Raw genomic sequence first — 21,794 nt, 5'->3', positions numbered from 1 at the left:
AGGACAGGTCCCTCCCAAAAGGTAGTATCTCCTGTGACAGGCTCCTAATGTGATGTTGTAAGGAAGGGCTTCCTAGGCGAACAGTAGAAGGTGGGAAGGCCCTTAGGAGTGAAGGGAGGCCTCAGGGAGGTGGCAAAACAGGTGGCTTTGCTGTTAACCTTAAGGGTGGCACTGAAAGCCTGCACAGGAGGATGAGAAGGGGGCTGAAACCAGGGGGGCGGCAGGGGTTCCAAGGTAGCCTGTGGGTTCCAGGCTGGGGACAGAGGAGGATGAGCGTCGCGGTGTCCCTGGCTCCCTGGGAGGGTGACTTACCTGTAAATGTGCCTATTGGGTGGGACTGGGAAGACAGGAGAGGAACGGGCGTTGGGCAAATTTCTAAGGGGAGTTCTTCCCACGACTTGGTCTTAGGCCCGGGTCGGCTTTCCAACCGTCCCTTTTACAGGGCAAGAGAATCAAGACCGCCTTTCAACCTTTCTGAATTCTCCCCAGGGTCTGGCCTCATCTGTGAGTCCAAATGACTCAACGATCAGGAAGGAGCCGTGCACGTATGCGATGGCGCTGATGTACGGCCTCCGGACCCACCTGGCCAGCAGGGCGACTTGGGAAACCCGGGAAGAAATCACACACCTGGTCGCGGGCCCAGACTCTAGAGACGGAGATGGGGGTGGTCAGCCAGGTGACAGGGTTCCGCCTGGAGGTGTGGCCAGGACCTCAGAAGGCGGGTTTCAAGTGTTTAGTGGGGCCGGTCCATGGGCAGGATCTGCTACAGAAAGTATACTACCCCGGAACGCTTAGGGGGCGGGGCCTCCATGGCAGCGGGAGCGCCTGTAGGGAGGGGCGGGGCGGGGCGGGGCGGAGCGGAGCGGGATTTCCGGAGAGGAGGGCGCGGCCGAGCGCAAGGCGGGGCTTCCCTAGGACAGGACGCGGGAGCTGGAGCAGGGCGGGGCCTCGGGAGAAGCTGGCGCTGCTGGTTGGGGGGCGGGGCATTTGGGGGCGGGGCGGCGGCGGGTACTTAGGCAACTCGGGCACACGAGGACTCCGAGCCATGGCTGTGAGGCGCATCTTGTCCGTGTGCTGCGGCACTCCCCGCCTCGCCTCACTGTCCACGGCGCCGGCGACCCGCGAGCAGCCCTCTACGGGCTCGGGGGCCGTGCCCGGAGGCGAGGCGGTGGAGGCGGTGCGGTCGCCGGTGCCTTCTGTGGACTTCGGCAACGCGCAGGAGGCGTACCGTAGCCGGCACAGCTGGGAGCTGGCGCGCAACCTGCTGGTGCTGCGTCTGTGCGCCTGGCCCCTGCTGTTGGAGCACCACCAGCAGGTGCGAGGGTGGGCGGTGGGTGGGCTGTTACGGGTTCCTCTGCTTGTCCCAGGATCCGTTATGAAGTTTCAGAGTGTAAAGAAGGGGCCCCTGGAGCATCGCCTGTAACGAGGGAAGTCAGGAAGGGAGGTGTTTCCTGCATTCCTTTTGGGGTCCCTGAATTTTTCTACATCTCAGTACTACCAGCTAAAAACAAAGAACAATTTAACTTTTGAGCTGTATGCCGCTTGCATACAAAGTTGTGACCTGAAATTTAAAATGGATTGTTCTTCATGTTGCTCAAAGCGGAGTCTGGTGATATTGAAGGGCTCATACCCTAATCCCAGAGTTCTCAGTGATCCAGGGGCTCCCCAGACACAGTCACTAGAACAGGTGGTGTTGCGGGGGGGGGGGGAATAGGAAGCTGCTGAGACATTAAACCAGGGGTGGTCAACCTTTTTATACCTACTGCCCACTTTTGTATCTCTGTTAGTAGTAAAATTTTCTAACTGCCCACTGGTTCGACAGTAATGGTGATTTATAAAGTAGGCAAGTAACTTTACTTTATAAAATTTATAAAGCAGAATTACAGCAAGTTAAAGCATATAATAGTAATTACTTGCCAAGTACTTTATGTCGGATTTTCGCTGTTTGGCAGAATAAATCTTTATAAAACAACTTACTATAGTTAAATCTATCTTTTTATTTATACTTTGGTTGCTCTGCTACCGCCCACCATGAAAGCTGGAATGGCCACTAGTGGGTGGTAGGGACCAGGTTGACTACCACAGCATTAAACTTTTAAAATTTTAGCTTGGCAACTTTGAAAAGTGTGAAGGATTTAAGGAGGTAAGAAGCAGAACACCATCTTAGCCACTGGCACTCTGGGGTACAGAGATGCAATTATTTCAAGGTGATCCTGGGAACAGTTTGCAAGGCTCCAGTTGTTGGTGCCAAGGGTCCGGAAAGCTGTTCTTGCAGGTGCCCATTGATTTCTCAAGTGGGAATGCCCAGGGCATTGTGCTGCCTCTGTTAGCCCCTGGGGAAGGTTACACCAAAGAGCATTGAGCCACACCTTAGGCTTAGGTGAAGACCAGGACACAGCAGGTGGGGGGTGAGTGCAGTGGTCTAGGAAGTCCTCTTTGGGTGGCTCTGAAGGGACTGTGAGGCCAGTGGAGGTCGTCTGGATCCCTCTAGAAACTGCGTGATCAGATTTGGAGTCTAGGACGATGGCAAGAGGGAGGTATTCAGAGGAAAGGGGAACTGAATGGGAGAAGTGGAGGCCTCTGGGAAGCCATCCCGTGTCTTTGGCAGCCAGGGATGTCCTGAGGTACAGCAATTGCAGTGGCCAACTGGAGGAGGAGGGCAAGAAGGGACACTCGAGGTGAAGGAAGCTGGTGGGGGTGGGAGATGATGATGACCCTTTGGGGAGCACTGCCATCTGAGGAGCAGACAGACAGGAGTGGCAAACACTGGTGGTGCAGCATTCAGGAGTGGGGAGGCAGCTAGGGGGTGGGAATGAATTAGGGAGGCAGGATGTGACTGTGGGGGTCTCTCTGGAGGACAATGACGGGAACCCGGCTCCCACAGTCTGGGCACTGCAGAAACTGCCAAGTGTAACTGGGATGAGCGGTGCAGAAGCTATGCTCCCTGTGGAAGGGAAGGAGAGAGAGGGCTTGGAACCAGCTAGGCCAACTTTTGTCTAGGTGCAGGACTGCATTTTCTTCCCTGGGTTCAAAACCAGCAGCAAAGTCAGCATAACTGGGGGCCCTAGGTTACCTTGAGAGGGGTGGGTCATCTCTGCTATCTTTGTGATGCCTGCTAGGGGCACGTGCTGGAGTACAGGTGCTGAGCTGTGAGTGCCTGGAGGAGCCCTTCCCAGGCTCTCTCTAATCCCACCTGTGAACTGAGGACACCCTCAAAGAGTCCACTATTGGTGGAAGGTGCCCTGCATGCCCCCTGCCCCCCTTGGGACCTGTTCCACCTTTGTCATTGCTGGTGGTCCCACTGTTGATGGTGGCCTCGGTGCCTGGTGCTGGAGGAAATGGGGCAGAGGCCAGACAGACTGCACAGAGTTGGCCTGTCCTCTGCCCTGCAGTAAAAATTCCTCCTGCTGAGCGGTGCTGGTCCCTGTGATTCCTGCTGGGGTGCTGGGGGGTCATTAAATCTGTACCCCAGGGGTAAAGTTGGCCTATAGCAGTCCAGATTGAGCTGTTACGTTGGCTCAGGACTCAGTGGGGGCCACACTGAGACTAGGCATCTGTGCTTAGTTGTGAGCCAGTGCAGAAGAGGGTGATAGAAGGGGACACTACAGATGGTGACAGTGGCCCTGCCCAAGGCAGGGAGGAGAGAGAACCTGCTTTATTTGTTCTCTGCACATGTCTATGTTTTACAGCGAAAACTAGAGTATATATTACTGATTCCCCATGAAGGATACCCCCACCTGGGGAAAAGGTGGGGCTGCCCTCATGTCAGGCAATGCTGCCTAGGTGGTTTCAGGTGGCCGCTTTGTTCTGGAGTTGGCCTTAACACTGTCAGCTCTGCTCTGTGTGCTTCCAAAGCCGTGAGACAGGCTGGCCTCCCCTGTGCCAGGGTGATGGGGTGAGTGGTTGGCTCTGTGATCTGGGTGGCCATGCCCTCTGAGCCCTGCCTGCCCTTGGGGCAGAGAAGGTCAGCGCAAAGCTCAGTGCAGGGTATGTGGGAGGTCACCAGCCCAGGGTGCCCAATCCCAGCCTTCCTGTCTTTGTCAATAAAGTGTCATTTTTGCTCTTGCTCCTTCGATTAGTGGTGGCTGAGGCTGCTTTTGCACAACACTGGCAGAGTAGTTATGACAGGGGCAGTTTTGACCACATAGCCTTAATAAATTATTTACCATGTGCCCTGGATGGGAACTTTTGCTGGCCTGAGAGGAGACTCTTCCACACACATGGCAGAGCTGATGTGTACCCTGTCGGGTTCTTTTCCAGAGCTGAATGGTGGTTATTCCACCCCGCCGGCACTGGGGTGATCTTTGCTGTGTTCAAGTTCAGCTTTCCCTCCTGTGAGGCTGCTCTGGCCCTGGATCAGTGTGAGGCTGGAGGGAGGGAGGGAGGGAGGCCTGCCCTGTCCTCCCTTGTTAGCGCACTTTCGTTTTCCATTTCTAATCCTCTTTATAAAAACAATGAGGTGCAATAAAATTAGGCACAGAGGCTGCAGAGAGATACAGGTGATGACCTGGAAAACCTTATCCTTGAGACACCCTACAGTGCTCACAGGTGTGGCCTGGAGGCATCTCCACTGAGCGCCATCTTGCATTTCAGGGCGTGTCTACCTCTGAGCTACTGTAGGCTGCTTGGGACTGGTTTGGGGAGGAAGGTGTTTGCTTAAGTTTTTGCATAAAGTACAGATTGTTCCTTGAAACCTTGATCCCAAGAGATGTTCCCCACAATGAAGAGAAGAGGACTCTCTTATCCACTGGGTTTGAGTAACCTCAGCCTTTTCCTGTCTTGCAGCTGGGGTAGGGCAGTGGCCACACAAATTCCCAGACGGATGCTGAGTGTACCCTCCCAGCAGCTATTCCTCAAAGACTCAGAGGGTTTCAGTTGTCCTCATTCCTCCTGCTCTGGCTGTCCGTGTCTTCCCTTCCTTCACCTTGGCAAGCCCCCTTCTCTGGATCTAAGTTAGCAAACACCTCCTACACTGTTCTAAATCACCCCCTAGGGTTACCTTACTTACTCCTCTCTTCTTCGGTGTCTCTCCCCCAGTACGATGTGAGCTCCTCTGTTTTGTGCAGCCTAGACTTGTACTGGGCATGAAGCAGCCCAGTATCATTTGAATGAATGATGGCAGACATTTGGGATGTTATTGGAGGAGAAAGCTGGGTGGCTTACGGGCAGCTGTCTTCCTGTACCTCATTCCAGCTGAACTCAGATTCATTCTGAATTTTGCACGTGTTTATTTGTTCAACAACTATTGGAGAGCTGGCTCCTTGCCAGGCACTGTATTAGGAATTTGGACTAAGCAGCAAACAAAACATTGAAAAATCTAGGCACTTACATTCTAGAACAGTAGTTTCCAACCTTTTTATGCTTGGGGACCAGTGAAAATGAGAGAATAATTTTGGGGACCGCTAAGGCAGAAATCAGGTTGAGCGTAAGTGAATTAGACTGAGGTCTTTGGGTCTATAATCTTCGTACAACATAAGGGCAATTATCTCTTTTGCAGACTAGCATAAAATTTCTGGGGGAATGGCACACAGACTGGTGGTTGAAAAACACTGTTCTAGAAAGTTGCATCAAATCCTCCTCTTCCCCAGAGTAACCTTCTGAGGTATGGATATAGGGAATATCATGAACACCCCCATTGCTCTTCCCAGAGAGTCCTGCCATTCACTTTGTTTATCCACCAAGTGGTGGTCAGGCACCCACTGAGTGTTACTGGGGTCATCTGTGAGTGTGCAGGGCAGGAAGGAAGAGTGGCCACAAGAGTAGCATTGGGACACACCCTGTATGAGGACTGGGTGATTGACAGTTCCTGCGAGCAGACTGGCAAGCTGCTTTTGTGGTTTCCACTGTAAAACGGAGGCTGTGAGCCAAGTTTGGCCCCGGGGAGAGCGTGTCAAGGCTCTGTGGTTGGACTGAGGGGCAGCAGGATGTCCTTCTGGGGACAGGGGAGGCTGCTGGCCAAGACAGCTTCTTCCCTTTGCCTTTCAGCTGCTCCATCTCACCAGGAGGCTTCTGGGACAAAGGCTGTTCGACAAGCTCATGAAGATGACCTTCTACGGGCAGTTTGTGGCTGGTGAGGACCAGGAGTCCATCCGGCCTCTGATCCAGCATAACAGAGCCTTTGGTGTGGGTTCCATCCTGGACTATGGAGTGGAGGAGGACGTGAGCACTGAGGAGGCAGAGCGCCAGGAGATGGAGTAAGGCCCGCCTGGCATCTGGTGGTATTCCCAAAGCGCCCCAGAGTGGCCAGGGGCTGGATTGGGGCCTGGGCTGGGAGGAGGCCAGGGCTAGGAGAGCTTGGTTAGCCTGATTACCTGAAGCCCTCCTGGGTTCAGCCTGGGTTCCTGCATTTTTTTGCCCTGTGATGATGATAGCCTTGGGCTTTCATGGGAGGCCTGGTGTGCACGAGGCCGGAGAAGCAATGAGCACACCCATGGCCTGGTATTGTCTGGTCTGCACACTGCGAATGGTTTTTGCATTTTTAAATGATTAGGACAAATCAAAGCAAGGATACTATTTTGTGACATGTGACAATTATATGAAATTCAAATCGCATTTGCCCTACAGTGGCAGAGTTGTCCCTGTAGCTGTGAAAACACACTGAGTGGCCCTCGAGGCTGAGGACAGGGCACTGAGCTGGTTACAGAAGATGTGGCTGCCCTGGTGTGGAGGTTGCTGCCCTGCTAAAGCACCTCTCCTGGGAGGGTCCCTGACTCTGAGTGGGTCCCACCGCGCCACCCTTGCCGGGCCCCTGAGACGGTTTTCTGATATGCAGGTGGACTCTGCCTGGTGGGTTTGGAGCCTGCCCAGGCATCAGTGGAGGAGGGAATGTGTAGCCAGGTCTGGTATGGCAGGCTGGCCTGGGGACTCCCCCTAAGGTCACCTGGCTTGCTGCAGGCTTGTTCTCTGGGCAGTGAATGTGGAGATTGATGGCCCTTCCCTGACCCACCCTGCTGAGTCAGAATTAGGTCACCCTCTGCTTCCTGGAGTAGTGTCTTTACGGGAAGTACAGACAGGACCAGCCCTTTCTTTGCAAAATGCTCAGTTCTTTTGCTGAAGCCTGTGCCCCTCCAAGCCAGGCTCTCACTTGCATCTGGGATCCCAAGTCCTGGCAGCAGTTGTGCCTGACTGACCTGAAGCTTGGGACAGGCCTGCTGAATAACCCACCCATCTCAGGCTGTGGTGTTTGCTCTGGCCCAGGGGGGGTGGCATCACGTGAAGCTCTTGCCCTGGGAACGGAATGTCCAAGCTTCTCAGTGGCCAGTTGGCCTGGGGAGCCCAGCCTCTGCCTAGTGATTTGCTTTCTTGAAGGCGGGGTTCTCCAACTGAGTACCTCTCTGTTTCCAGTGGGGGCTGTGGCTGCCTATTGACTAACTAATGGGCTCTGTGTTTTGCTATGTCACGGTGAGGGCTGGGTAGTTTTATAATGGGAGTTTTTTTCTCTGTGTGAAGGAGTGAAAACACTCCTTTCCCAGGGTGGCCTGCTTGGCTTGCTTTCTAACTTGCCATGAGGCCGTGGAGCCTGTGCCCTTGGCCTGCCCTGCCGTTAGTGCCCCTTGTCCTGCAGGAGCACCACTAGGTGGGCTCTGGGACGTGAGCAGCAGTCCCTCCTCATCCTAAGAGGGTAACCACCATTGATGTTGGGGACTCATGCCCAGTTCTGCTGCCAGAGGCTCTGTGCCTTTGCAGGGGCCTGGGTTGAAGTGTGGAACCAGGTTTGAAGGTGCTGGTCTACACCAAGTTGCCTGCCTGACTCACTGGGCATTTCTGGCTAGGCCTGGCTCCAGACATGCCTGTGGACCCTGCTCTCAGTAGTGATGTAAGTCAGTGCTCCAAGTTAAGGCTGTGGGTAGGGATTGCCAGGCCTGCCTTGGGCATAACTGTAGAAGCCACAGAAAGTATGGAGGCATCAGAAGACACCCAGGAGGCCTGAAGGCATGACAAGCAGATCCAGGAAAGCTTCTCAGGGTGGGAAGCAGGAGGTGGGAGACAGTGGCCCTCTAGGGAGGGTGTGGGATGGTGTTTCTCAGAACACTTGTTGGAAGGCAGAGGCCAGGGTCCTGACTCTAGGAGAGGAACCCACAGGTCTCTCCAGCAGTCTGGGAGCTATGGGATGGGAAAATGGGCTATGGTGTCTTGCTGATAATCGGCTGTGATAAGGACACCCAGAGACAGTGTGGATGGCAGGTGCATCTGTCCTGTTTGTGCAGACCCAGGGCTGGATGCTGTCTGGGCTCAGAGTGGTGGCAGCGTCCCTGGGATAAGTGTGCACAGTGTCTCAGGTGCTGCCTGGAACCAGGGCCCGGGAAAGCCTAGGGGGCAGGTGTGTAGGCAGGAATGCCCTGTGGACTTTGCTGAGCTTCTCTCTCCTCCTGCTGCCTGGCCTGCATTTTCCTGGCGGAGAGCTGGGGTCAAGGTGGCTGGCATGGGTTCCCCTCACGCTCTGCTCTTCCGTACAGGCATCAACAAATCAACAGTGCTTTTGCTGAGAACTGAGCTTGGGGGTGGTCGAGGGGGTGATTGAGTCTTCCTGGCACTTCTGCAGACCCCTGGGGCACTAGTGTTCTTTCTCTTCTGCCCCCTGATCCCAGGTGTACTTCATTCCCTCTTCCATGTCCTGGCTCATGCACATGTGTGTGCGTGAGTGCATATACATATGTGTGTATACACTAGGTGCTCGCCTTCTTTCCCTCGTGGTGATGTGACCTTCGCTGCTCATGGGGACTGCTGTCTTTGTCTCCTGTCCAGGTGGCTGTGCAACCCACCTGGCTCCTCTGCTCAGCCCATTCCTAAATTGCTTCCCATTTGGTCTGTGCCTAGGAGGTTCAGGGGTGGAAATGGCCATGGCCTCTGGCGGCTTGCAGAGTCCTCTGATCCTGGCTATACCAGTCAAGTTGGAACCTCCTGGCACCGGGCCCCTAGAGACCTTTTAGATAGACAATGGTTCCCATCTGGTAGAAGGCCGTTGGCCAAGTAGACAGGTAACTGTGGTTAATGCTCACCTTATCTGAGCCGTGTTGCAGAGCAGGCCTGAGTCCTGCGAGCTACTGCCCCTGCCTTAGAGCACACAGTGGGTTCCCAAGTCATGCCTCCCCTTTAGTGGATAACTTTTGCCTGGTTGTACCTGGGCCACAGCTTGGAGGGCCTGGGGCTGGTGTTGTAGGTGCCCTAGCCCAGGGGCCTCAGGTTGGGGTGGGGGACAGGAGCTGCTTGTTCTCACAGGGACATCATGCATGGGGCCCACATAGTCACACACCGTACCCTGTTCTCTTCTGTTACATCGAGCACTCATGTCTGGTTGGCACGAGGCTGCTGGAGCGTGGGTGCTGGCGTAGCTCCCATTCTTGTCCCCAGGCCTCTCTGGGTCCTGACTTAGGCATTATTCTCATGGTCCTGGATTCAGGTCCCAGGGTTGTACTGAAGCCAAGCCTGGGGGGAGGGCTTCCTGGAGGGTGGCTAGGCGGCCCAGGACTTGCTCTGGGGGCAATGAGGTATAGGTTGCCACAGCCTCTTGATCCCTTGAGGCCACCGTAGGTGCTGGTACCGCTCAGCAGCTTCTCTGGCTCTACTTTGGCCCAGACTGCATCTGGGGGAGGTTCACCGCCCCTTCTCTGTGGGGTGTGAGCAGAGCTGAAGCATCCCCCCACTCCCCCACCCCCCGCAGGTCTGAGGGCTTGGGAGGTCATGGGGGCTGCTGGGATGCAGCCCAGCTCTCTCTGTGGGAACTGACTTGAGAGGCTTTAAATACAAATTGAGTTAATTGATAGAGCTGCTGGAATGCCCATCCCAGGCCTGGTGGGCAGGGATGTTGAGCAGTCTCTGAAGACTTAGCCATGATTCTTGCTGGACCAGACTCCGCTGTGAGGAGAAGGAAGAAGTCTGCTATGACACCGTGGTTGCTGGCAGGGGTGGGGGCAGGCCAGGCAGGGCCACGAGAGCGCAGCTGAGGGACTGCAGAGAGGCCAGTGTGGCCGAGCGCTGGTTGGGGTTGGGGCGGCCAGGGCCGAGGGTGGGCATCACTGTCCTGTCCTCATCAGGCCTGGGGGTGCTATTCAGGCATGATGGAAGGGTTTTTGTTTTAAAAGAAAAATTCTGGTTGCTGCTTGGAAAATAAGGCTAAGGGGCAAAAATGAAGCAGGGTGCTGGGGCAGCAGGAAGGGGGGCCAGCTGTGTGTGGGGTCAGGAGCAAGCTTTGGGCCCCAGTGGCTGGAAGTGCCTGGGTGTAGGGGTGGAGGGTAAAGCAAGGGGACTCACTTGTCGATTTCGGGCATTTTGTGTGCTGGTGATTGTCTCTGTTTCTAATCAGCCCCAATTGGCCGCATAGTTCTGTTCTTGTCTGCATAGCTAGGCATTCCTTTAAGGACTTACTCTGTGCTCTGGGCTGTTCAGAGAGCTCTCCACCTATCAGGCAGTTTTCCTTCTCATCCACAGTTTGGGGAGGCTCCACCCATGGGGAACCCCAGACTTCTCCAGGACGCAGGGCTTGTAGGCCAGACTGGTGTGGAGGCTGCTGCCTTCCCAGCTCAGAGGAGGTGCTCGGAAGACCCCGAGCCACCGGTAGGGTTGGGCGGGTGAATCACTCTCCCTGCCCTGGCTAGCCCCGCCCTCCTCAGAAGCCTTCCTGGCTCAGGGGCATGCGCAGGCTCAGGGCTCAGCCTCTAGTTTCCTCTCACCCTGATGGGTATGTACTTGTCAGTTATGCCTGAGGTGGCATGACCCTGACCCCTGCCCTATTCCTTCCCGAAGGGCCTGTACCTCCGCAGCAGAGAGGAAGGACAGAGGTAAGAGGTGGCTGTTCACCAACAAATGCTCTCACCTCTACCCCCTGTACCCCCCATTTCACCTGTCCTGAGACTTGGAAGGGGCACAGCTAGCCCAGGGGACAAAGGGCAGTGCTGAGTTCTGATCCATGTCCACGGGCACCCAGGCCATCGCTGCAAACATGCTGACACATCCTCACGGCCCTTCGTTGGTCTGGGCTCCGCCTTCCTGGCCCAGGTCTGCATGTGACTAGGGTTCTTCCATGGAGGAGGAGCGGGTACAAGGTCAGGTGGCTTTGGCCATTGGCAGACAGCCGGCAGCACAGTGCAGGGGGCTGCAGGGCTTCCTGGGCATCTTGTGTGCTGGGACTGGGATTTGAGCTGGGCGCAGAGCCTAGTGAGTGCTCGGATCCTTTGCAGGCACCAGTAATAGGGAGAAGCAGTACCAGGCCCACCGGGCCTTTGGAGACCGCAGGGATGGCGTCATCAGCGCCCGCACCTACTTCTACGCCAATGAATCCAAGTGTGACAGCCACATGGAGACGTTCCTGCGCTGCATTGAGGCTTCAGGTGGGGTCTCGCTCTTTGCTGGCTGTTGACCCGCCGGGCCCATTCTCAGCCAACCTGTGGCATGTGGAAATGTGGTGGGTGAAAGGGAGGCCAGGACTGGAGCACTCACTTGGGGCTTTTGCTCTGTCTGGGCAGCCCTGACGGTCGTGAGGATGAGCTGGGGTGACATGGGGGAGCCACGCTAGGTTTAAGTCACACCCATGTCCAGGATCTCCACAAAGAACCCAGTTGCCTCCAAGAAAGTGCCTCCTGCCCCTTTCCTGGGTACTAGGTGCCTAATGTGGACCTTTGAGAAGGTATTTAGTGGGCTTGCGACCCCCAGGTCTGGCAGGGGCAACACTCTGGTCACACATGGCACTTGGGTTTGCTCAGGGCTGCACTGTTCAGGGAAATGGTCCCATATACTCTACAGTGGAGGATTCCTCCTTCCACAGACTTGGGACAGAAGCATCTGCAAAGCGGGCCAGTTAAGTTGGGAGATCCCTGGGCCTTTGTGTCCTATAGTCTTTAGAACCCACCAAGTCACAGTGCCACGCCACCGTCCGTCCTCCGCAGCCCTCCTGTGATGGGACAGTGGGTTTCTCACCTTCAGGAAACTAAGAAATGGGAGCGAGCAGTGGTCAGAAGCAGCCTTCTAAGACTGGCCTGGGGGAGACCCTGGCCAGTCAGGCAGACACTGGGTCCCCTGCTCAGTGCAGGGGAATCTATTTGCCTCCCTGCCCAGTCTGCCTGGGGGAGGATAGACAGGGGCTCCCACAGAGAAAGCCGTGCTCCGGAAGCTGGAGGATAGGTATGAATGTAGCAGTTGGGCACCTTCTGCGCTCCAACTTGCTTTCCGATGTGCATTTCTGTGTTCAGTGAACCTCCCATGGGCAGTCTGGTTGCTGATGGTGTGGGAGAGGAAACTGAGCCGGGGGGGGGGGGTGATCATCAGGGCTGTGTAGGAATGGGCAGATCTCCCCACCACCTTCCTGACGCCTGGCAAATGCAAATGAGTCGCTGTTCCCACCTGTGGGGCGGGGCGTCCAGAGCAGCTGTGTGTATTGTGGTTATGGGTGAGCACAGGCTCCTGCTCCTCTTCCTCCTTCTCTGGAGCTCTGAGGGCTTTTCCCGTGGCTTCCCACAGGTGGAACCTGTGAAGATGGCTTCTCAGCCATCAAGCTCACTGCGCTGGGGAGACCCCAGTTTCTGGTAAGTGCTGCAACCTTCCATGTACTGAGAAAGTTTGCAGGAACTAGGGGCTGCCATTAAACTTCAGTGAAAGTGCATGTGCTGGTACCTTGGGGCTTGGAGCCAGGTGCCCAGGTGGGACAGGGTGGGGTGGGGGGGCAGGAGCTATGCAGAGGTCCTGGGGGGTTGCCCCCGGGCTACACAGTGGCGCTGGGGCAGACAGCTCAGGCCTGCATTTGCAGCTGCAGTTCTCAGATGTGCTGACCAAGTGGAGACGGTTCTTTCACCAAATGGCTGCAGAGCAAGGAAAGGCCGGGCTGGCTGCCATGGACACAAAGCTGGAGGTGGTGGCACTGCAGGTGGGCAGCCCTTCCCTAGTAGTGTGAGTGGGTGGACACCATGGGGTTGAGGAGGTGCCCTGCCCAGGAGAAACTGGCTAGGCAGTATCTGAGGTCAGTTCCCAGAGCTGCTCCAGGGCCTGCAGCCCACCCTGAAGCCGCTATTTTGGCTGGGAAGAAATCTGACCACAGACTGAAGACACACTGGATAGGAGGGTGGAGGGGCTGGGCCTGCAGGTAGCAGAGTACTGAGGAGCTGTAGGGACAGGGAAGGGGGGTCAGGAACCATCGATGGGGCAGAGAAGTAGCCTGAACTGTATCCTGTTCTCACCAACAGTGTAAGTAAGTCAAAACAGATCACAAACCAACAGGCAGGAGACACTAAATGTTAGTGAATGGGGCTGGGGATGCCAGGGGTCTGATGCCTTCTCACCTCTCAAGGAAAGCGTGGCGAAGATGGGCATTGCATCCAAAAAAGAGGTTGAGGACTGGTTCACAGCAGAGAACCTGGGCGTGTCTGGGTAAGAGCACAGTGCCTGACTGAGAAGGTGGGAGCAGCTGTCTTGGTTTGGCCATGGTTCCAGCTGAGTCTCAGCAGCCTCTCCCAGTCCTGGGCACCCTGTGCAACTTTGTGGGCCTTGGGGTAATGGAGCCAAAGGAACTGCTCCCCTGAGATGCACAGAATGGGAGTGACAGGGAACTGGCACTCCAGGGATGGGGGCTGGCAGCTTGGGCACAGGGCCAAGTGACCGTGCAGCTCAGCAGGAGTGCCAGACCGGCCTGGTGCCACACGTGGCAGACAGGTGAAGGGTCAGGCAGCTGAGACCTGGAGAACCCCAGGCTCCATCCTTAGGGTGCTAGAGGCTGGGACTGAGGTCGCCAGGATCCCTGGGCTGGCAGCAGGGTGCTTTCTACTTGAATGCTGTGTCTGCTGCTGCCTGGTCTCCCAAGTTTGGCTCTTCCCCAAGCTTGACACAGCCAGTGGTGTTCTTGGTGCAGGCCTCGAGTTTCATAGCTGCCTCTGCCCTGATGTAGAATGTCTTCATGTTTCGGTTTTCATTTTTTTAAAACAGAAGACAATGTTTACATTTATCTGTATTTTGATACTGAGCACTGAGGTGGGTTCTATGGAGATTGGGTTTGGGAGTGCCCTTTTAGGGAATGGGCTGGTTTGGGGTCCAGGGCCCCCACACACCCTAGCACCTGTGGGTAAAGCTGCCTGGCCAGATGGAGAAGCTACTGCTGCCACTCTCCCAACCCACCTTCTCCCGCAGCACCCTGGACCTGCTGGACTGGAGCAGCCTCATCGACGGCAGGACTGAGCTCTCCAAGCACCTGGTGGTCCCTAACATGCAGGTGACACCACCCCCCTTACCACTGAGCCCTGTCTCGTAGGACACCGGGCCAGAAAGGGCCATGTTCCCTGTTGCCTCACCTGGACCAAGACTGTAGTCTTCCCCAGCCTCACAAGTCCCCATGATCTAAAAGGAAGAAGATAGACCCACTAGTGCCCCACAGGGTGGGACAGAGACCCACAAGGAGGGCTGTCTGGGGAAACTTCCCCACATCATCTGTCCTTGTATGTTGAGTCACTCCAAACCTCACTGGCCTGAAAGGGCAGCACTCCTGTTATTCCCCTTCATGGTTCTGGGTGGTTCTCTCTAAGGATTTCCCTTGCAGTTGTACTCAGAGGATGGCAGGGGCCGGGATCATTGTGGAGGGTCCCTGGTCAGTCACATGGCCAGCTGTTGGCCAGGGCTTCCCCCATGTGACTGCTGGTTTCCAGTGTGCGTGTCCCTAGGAGCCAGGCAGAAGCTCTCGCCTTCTCTAGCCTAGCAGCTCCGGGCAGGGCAAGTACTGGCTTTGAGAGAGGTGTGGTCAAGGGCCCTACTGAGGCCTGACCACATACTGTCCTGTCAGACAGGACAGCTGGAGCCTCTGCTGTCAGGGTTCACCGAGGAGGAGCAGCAGCAGATGACGAGGATGCTACAGAGAATCGATGTCCTGGCCAAGGTGGGGGGCCTAGGATGTGCCCGGGGGCTGGGCGACACCTGTCTTACCTGAGCCCCAGACAAACCGTCTCTCCTACCCCTGATCTCTAAGAAAGCCTCCAAGGTGGGGGTGCGGCTGATGGTGGATGCAGAGCAGACCTACTTCCAGCCGGCCATCAGCCGCCTGACGCTGGAAATGCAGCGCAAGTTCAACGTGGAGCAGCCACTCATCTTCAACACATACCAGTGCTACCTCCGGGTGCGTGGGCCCGTGCCCCCGCCCACCAGGCTGTGGCACACCCCCACCTTAGCCCTGATGTCCAGGAGGGAGGCCCCTGCCCAGGGGCCCAGGCTGACCCAATGTGACTGCTCCTGGGTGGGAAGAAAAGCCGCCCCTCCTCTGGGCCCCAGCTCCCAGACAAGGGTGTTGAAGGGGTGGGAAGAAGATGGAGGAGCTGGTTCAGGGTCCACTTAATGTGCTTTAATCCCTAGGTTTCAAAGTCTTCATGAATTACCCTTTTCTCTCATTGCTCTTTGTTCGGGTCCCTCCAAGAACCTGATGGCTCTGGGCCCTTCCCCAGAAAGACCTGGCTAGAATTTTGCATGTTCCTCAGTAATGCTTCACGGTGGGATCCTTTGGCATAAACCTAGAATGGGCTGCTTGGGGACCAGTGAGGTGTTTAGAGGCTGCGGGGTAGGGAGGGCATCGTGGCTATGGGGGTGGGGAGATAGCCAGGCAGGTACCCACCCCGAGGTCAGCCTGAGGAGACTGGCATGTACTGTGGCTGTTGGGACCTGGCCTGTCCCCTTAAAGGACTGTCTCCAGGCCAAACAGAAGAGGCTGTAGGCCCCACTGTCACCATTCCTTGGGGACAGAGGTCAAAGGGCCTCCCCTCAGCCAGCTTTCCTGGTGCCCCTTGCTGACTAGGCTTTTGGACCCAGGAAGGGGGTGCTGGCTGGGAGGGGGGCTGACTAGTTACTGACTTTTGTCCCTGACTTTGCAGGATGCCTATGACAATGTCACTCTGGACGTGGAGCTGGCTCGCCGTGAGGGCTGGTGTTTTGGAGCTAAGCTGGTGCGGGGCGCATACATGGACCAGGAACGGGCCCGCGCTGTGGAGATTGGCTACGAGGACCCCATTAACCCCACATATGAGGCCACCAATGTCATGTACCACAGGTGCGCCAGCCTTCCTTGGGCTCCAGGGCCTGAGGGCTGCCTGGGGAGGGGAGTGAGAAAGTGGTGAGAGCAATGTACTTTCTTGGTGCTGGGGCTGACCTGGTGGACCCCCATCCAAAAGGAGAGCAGCCCTGGGGGTCAGAAGCTTCTGGTAGGAAGACTTTTGCCCTGAGGCCAGAACTGATTATTTTCTCTGCTTTTATTTTATTTTTCCGAAAGCATGAAGCAGCTTTTTAATTTATTTTTGACAGAGACAGAGAGAGGGACAGATAGGGACAGACAGACAAGAAGGGAAAAAGATGAGAAGCATCAGTTCTTCGTTGCAGCACCGTAGTTGTTCATTGATTGCTTTCTCATATGTGCCTTGACCGGGGGGCTCCAGCAGAGCAAGTGACCCCTTGCTCAATCCAGTGACCATGGGGTCATGTCTATGATCCCATACTCAAAAGAACACAAAAAACCAGCAACCCTGTGCTCAAGCTGGCGACCTTGGGGTTTTGAACCTGGGTCTTCCGCATCCCAGTCCAATGCTCTATCCACTGTGCCACTATCTGGTCAGGCAAGGCAGCTTTTTTAATACAGAAAAGTCTACTGAGCAAAACTAACTTGGCCTGGGTCCCCCGGCAGCTCCTATTGGTGCCCAAGTAGCCCTTCCCACTCTGCACTCACCTGTTTCCAGGGACTGTCAGTTCTGTGTCTCTCTTGCTGTGTTTATCTTGGTGATACTTGGTGATATTTTATGCAGTCTGGACAGGCTGACCTCGTGTTTTTTCTCTCTGAGGTTGTACATAAGATGTATTCCTAATTTAAAGAGGTCTCCAGTGTGTCCCCTCACCGGCAGTGCCGGCTTCCTTCCAGGAGCTGCTGTGCGCATCTGCCAGTGCGGACTGCGTGGTGGATGACATTGTGCGCTTGGTCTCCTGCCCTTGCTTTTCTGGTAAAGCTGTACCTGGATACCTAGGTCGGCGTGCAGACCAGCACAGGTTGCCTGTACTTATGTGCGTCCCTGCAAGCTTTAATGTGGTTTGGCGTCCTGTTGTTATCAGGGCCATCCAAGGCACACCCTGTCCCTGTCTTTTGTACCCGTGGGTGAGGACACAGCTGTTGCTAGAAATGGAGTTTCTGGGTCAGAGAACATGCACCCTGACAAACTGTTTTCACTGCCAGGTGGCGGCACCTTTAAAGGCTCCCCTAAATCAGGGACCCCCCCCCCCCATCCAGGCCTCTAATTTCCTTGAAGACCTTACCCCAAGCAAGTCTGCCTGTCACGGGTGCACAGGGCACTGCGCCTCCGCTAGTTCCCTGAGAATGTCTAGCCCCTGCCTACTCACTTTTCCTTTCTTACAAGGTGCTGAGGAGGGACAAGTGCCCCTTGCCTTGGTCCCGTGGTCATGGGCACCTTTGGGAGGAGTGCGCTCACTGGGTGGCCCTGGGCCTGCCTGTGGCCTTTGCCCCCGTGGGGGAACTCTTCAGGCAGGCCCAGGCTCACGTGTCACTCTCCCAGGTGCCTCAATTATGTCCTGGAGGAGCTGAAGCACAACGCCAAAGCCAAAGTGATGGTGGCCTCCCACAATGAGGACACGGTGCGCTTCACACTGTCCAGGTAGGTGTGGCCCTCCCGCGGCTGCCCAGATGCTCCCTGGCTCAGCAAGGGCTTAGGTGAGCACCCCGGTAGCGTGTAGTGACCTGCCAGACACGTGGGCATTTGGGGGGGCATCTGTGGGGTGAGCTGGAGTGGTGGCTTTCGTGCCTCGCAGGCCCCGCATCGGCACTGCTGCAGCTACAACAGGATTTGCGGTTAATTTGTTTTTTAAAATGAATACGTGACTTATTAAAATTTCAGATTCTAAAACTAAATTCCATTAGGTGACTTAAACAGCTTATTAAAATGCACAATACAGTGTGAAATGCTGGAACGCCTAGGAGCCTCCGATGCATAGCCTCTTTATAAACAATTTGTCTTAACATTTTACACTGCATTTGGAATTTAATATAATCTGTTTTCTCTTTAAATGCCTGGCCCATGGAGAGAAACTTCGGCAGAATTGTTACAACTCAGATATAGGAATAAAGTGAAGCAAAGTCTTACATATTCCCCTGTTATCACCATATTTTTTGTTTCATGGCTTAACCCAAGCAGGGCCACACCAGGGAACCTAATTCCCCTGCCTCTCCCTAGTCTCTGCCTTCCTGGAGTAAAGCAGGGACCCCCATCCCAAAGCAGGAGTACCCCAAGCCCGAGGCTTGCTGCTGAGTGGGGCTTCCCGAAGGGTCAGTGGAGGTGCAGGTGGGGTGCTGGGGCTGCCTGGCTGGCCGCTGCCTGGGGAGCTGACGCCTTTGTTCACGACGGTGCTTCTTCACATCCTGAAATTGCAACTGAAAACCACAATTTCTAATGCACAACAGTTGCAGCCACCACGGTTGGGAATAAGGGCACCCAGGCTTCCTCCTGAGCATCCCGGCCAGGGTTGGAGACCTGGTTGTTTGCACGGGGGTGGGGAGCAGAGCAGAACCCCAGCTGTCTTCTGTAGGGACTTCTCAGGCCCTTATTTCCCACCTTGGAACCCCATTCTTGTCACTGGATGTTGGAAGGCTACCCTTTTGTGCTCAGCAAAGATTAGTTCTGGCTTCAGCTGTTAAAATGAACACGACTGAGTTGCGTATTTTAAAACATGGCTTCCCTTTAGGCTTAAAAGTATTATTCTATGATGGAACCTTGATAAAGGCTTGATCCATGTGTCACCAGGGTCCTTCTTAAAGATGTCCATGCAGAACCTCCCGTAACCTTGGCCCAGCCCTTGGAAACCTGTACCCCTGCACAGTGTGTGCCCTGCAGGGGCCAGCTATGTGGAAGGTGCCACCTTCATAAGTTTCAATTATGAACTCAGTAGCATTTGTTGGTCGCTAGTCCACTCAGACACTGACTAGACAGAGAACTACAAACCTTCTAAAAGCACAGACTGCCCTTGAAGGGCTTCCTTCTGAACGTTCCCACTGAGAACACAGCTGTCATCAACATTCTGGTCACAGCAGCCTGCTTCACTTGGATGCGGTTTCCCCGTCCTGAGTACCAGCTGAGTGCCCTCCTTCCCTGTAGCCTCCAGGGCCTGTGCCAGGCTCCGCAAACCAGTCCTGGGAAAGGCCAGCCCCTGCAGGCCACAGTTCTGTGCTTCTGCTTGGGCCAGGGAGCCCCGAGCAACTCAGATCACCCTCCCTGGGAAGCAATGTGGGCCTCTGATCAGACATCAGGGACTTCAGATAGCCTGTAAGCTTTGACCAAGTTAACAAACCAACCCAAAACTCGGAGGCCGAACAGCATTCTGTGGGCCAGCAGTGTGGACTGTGCTCAGCTGGGGCCAGGTTTGCCCTAAATAGCTTCATTTGTGGCTGGGGCAGCAAAGGGGACTGCATCTCATGTCCAGTGCCCAACAGGCTGGTCCAGGCTTTGCTACATGGTAGTCTCAAGCTTCTAGAAGCCCAGAAGGTAAGCCTCTGCCTACACATTTGCTATTGTCCTACTGGCCAAAGAAGTCACAAGGCCCCACCCACCCAGACATCACACAGTGAAAGCCTCCATCTGCCTTGGGAGAAGCTGCAGTGCAGCCATGGCTGAGGGTCTGGGCGCTTGCAGGGGAAGCGTCAGCAGCCATCTTTGCAGGACGTCATTTGAGCATCCCCACCTCAGCTGTCAGATGGCACCATGGTGGCACCCTGCTCTCACAGGGTCATGTTCTAGTGGGGGACAGAGACACATACACTGGAGACCAGGGTGACAGGGTGGAGATCGGGCCGCTGTAGACTGGGTGGCCCCAGCAGTGGAGCCCAGACCTGAGGGACAACCCTCCTGTGGGATCCAGGGATCCCATACTCCCAGAGCCGGGGGTGGGTTGCAGGGCCCCGCAACGGGGAAGTGAAAGGGTCCTCAGGAGCAAATATAGGGAAGCACAGACCTGGGTGGGGGTGAAGACTGAACAGACTCCCTGGGGAGGTGGAAGATGGGGAGGTGACCCCAGAGTTCTGGTGCAGACAGGCAAGCCTGGATACACAGATGATGGAAGCTGGAGGTAAAGGTAGATATCTCAAACCCTGGAACATCTGTAAGATCCTATGAAGGGAGGTGTGAGGGTAGGAGGGGGTGCTGGATATAGTTGGGGGCCCACCAACATCTGAGTGGTACTAATAGAAGTATAAGCCATGTCTATTGCTTCTAAATGTTCTGGTAGCCATGTTAAAAGAAAAAGACAAAGTTAATCTCAATAATACATTTCAATTAATCCAACATATTAAAAATATTACCATTTAAACATGTATATGGTATTTCTGAAAAATGAGATCCTTTGCATCCTTTTTCATACCAAGTCTTCATAATCCCACGTGTTTCGTACTTGTAGCACCAGCAACCACCAAAGACTGGCCACTGGTGACTGCTGGCTGCCCTGTGGGGCCAAGCAGCCAGTGCGGGGATGACAAGTGGCCTGGTTGGGTGGGGGTGGAGAGCTGGGTATGTGGCACTGAGACAGAGTGGCTGGAGAACAGGGCAGTGGAGGGGGCCACTGGGTGGGGCTGCTTCACTGTGTCTGAGTACCAGTAAGGGGGGTGGGGCAATCAGGAGGGGAGGGGCCACTGGGGAATGAGCACAGCAGAGGGGAGGCTGGCTGGCTGGGGGGGGGAGCTTGGTAGCCATGGGCTGAGGAGGGAGCTGCAGGGCAGAGGCCTAGTCTGGGCAGGAGAGAACTTATACCCATGCTCCATCCTGCAAGAGCTGGAGGTTAGAGCATGTGGATGGGGATCCGGGGGTGGCAGAGGGGCTCAGAGCTGCTGCCTTGCCTGGTCACAGGATGAAAGAGTTGGGCCTGCACCCTGCCAGTCGCCAGGTGTACTTTGGACAACTGCTGGGCATGTGTGACCAGATCAGCTTTCCACTGGGTGAGCTGGGCCGCCCTGGGGGTGGGGTGCGGGTGTCAAGGTCAGGACTCACTGCCTCTGCCTGTGCATGCAGGCCAGGCGGGCTTCCCGGTGTACAAGTACGTGCCCTATGGCCCTGTGATGGAGGTGCTACCCTACTTGTCTCGTCGCGCCCTGGAGAACAGCGGTATCATGAAAGGCGCCCAGCAGGAGCGGCAGCTGCTCTGGCGGGAGCTCAAGCGCCGGCTACGCTCAGGAAGCCTCTTCCACCGTCCAGGCTAGCACCCATGGGCCACCACCACCACCTGCCACCAGACTTGGCTGACCAGGGCCCTCAGGCTGGGGTGGGGATCTGTGGGGTCTGGGTGGGCCCTAGGCCAGTGCTGCTATAGCCCAACCTCACATGGATTCACCTTTTTACACCGAAGACCATGAGACCTGGCCTCGACCCAGGGTGTGGGCCCTCAGGTGTAAGCTGAGTCACTGAGATGGTCAGGAACTTGCTGTTTGCGTGGGCAGCATCCCCATCTTTGCCCACCTCGTGACCCTGGACCCGAGGCCCATCTTCCACCAGGTTGAACCCACATACCTAAAGTCCCACAGGTGGACAGGGGTGGGCTGATCAATAAACCACCATTTCTGCAGCTAAGAGCCCTCAAAGCCTTTTCCTGTGGGGCCCTCAGGGGTCAACAGCAGAGAGGGAGTGGCTTCAAAGGCCTGAGAAATCTCACCTCAGTCTCTGCTTCTCTCAAATCATGTGCCCCTAGGGGCCAGGCCACATCTCCCTTCAGGCTATACCACAGACCCCGCCATGCAGAGTCCTGGACCACCCGGCCCCCAACTCTGCAACCCAAGACAACAGCAGGGCTGCCAGGCTCAGAGC

General features: G+C 55.6%; 1 protein-coding gene across 1 annotated transcript; it reads left to right on the top strand.

Annotated features, from left to right (window-relative positions):
• The first annotated feature begins 1,016 nt into the window (after window positions 1-1,016).
• On the top strand, window positions 1,017-21,560 carry PRODH (proline dehydrogenase 1). The gene is made up of 14 exons (XM_066365319.1): window positions 1,017-1,315; window positions 5,986-6,194; window positions 10,744-10,778; window positions 11,178-11,327; window positions 12,454-12,518; window positions 12,740-12,856; window positions 13,277-13,356; window positions 14,110-14,191; window positions 14,756-14,848; window positions 14,939-15,085; window positions 15,831-16,006; window positions 17,511-17,609; window positions 20,844-20,932; window positions 21,006-21,560. Exons 1-14 carry the CDS (start codon window positions 1,046-1,048, stop codon window positions 21,191-21,193), a joined length of 1,800 nt encoding a protein of 599 aa, XP_066221416.1. The 5' UTR covers window positions 1,017-1,045; the 3' UTR covers window positions 21,194-21,560.
• Window positions 21,561-21,794: the final 234 nt, after the last annotated feature.

Source organism: Saccopteryx leptura, chromosome 2 (assembly GCF_036850995.1).
Source record: "Saccopteryx leptura isolate mSacLep1 chromosome 2, mSacLep1_pri_phased_curated, whole genome shotgun sequence".
NCBI classification, from domain to species: domain Eukaryota; kingdom Metazoa; phylum Chordata; class Mammalia; order Chiroptera; family Emballonuridae; genus Saccopteryx; species Saccopteryx leptura.
The sequence above is the reverse complement of the archived record's forward strand: the minus strand, read 5'-3'. Positions and strand labels throughout refer to the sequence as shown.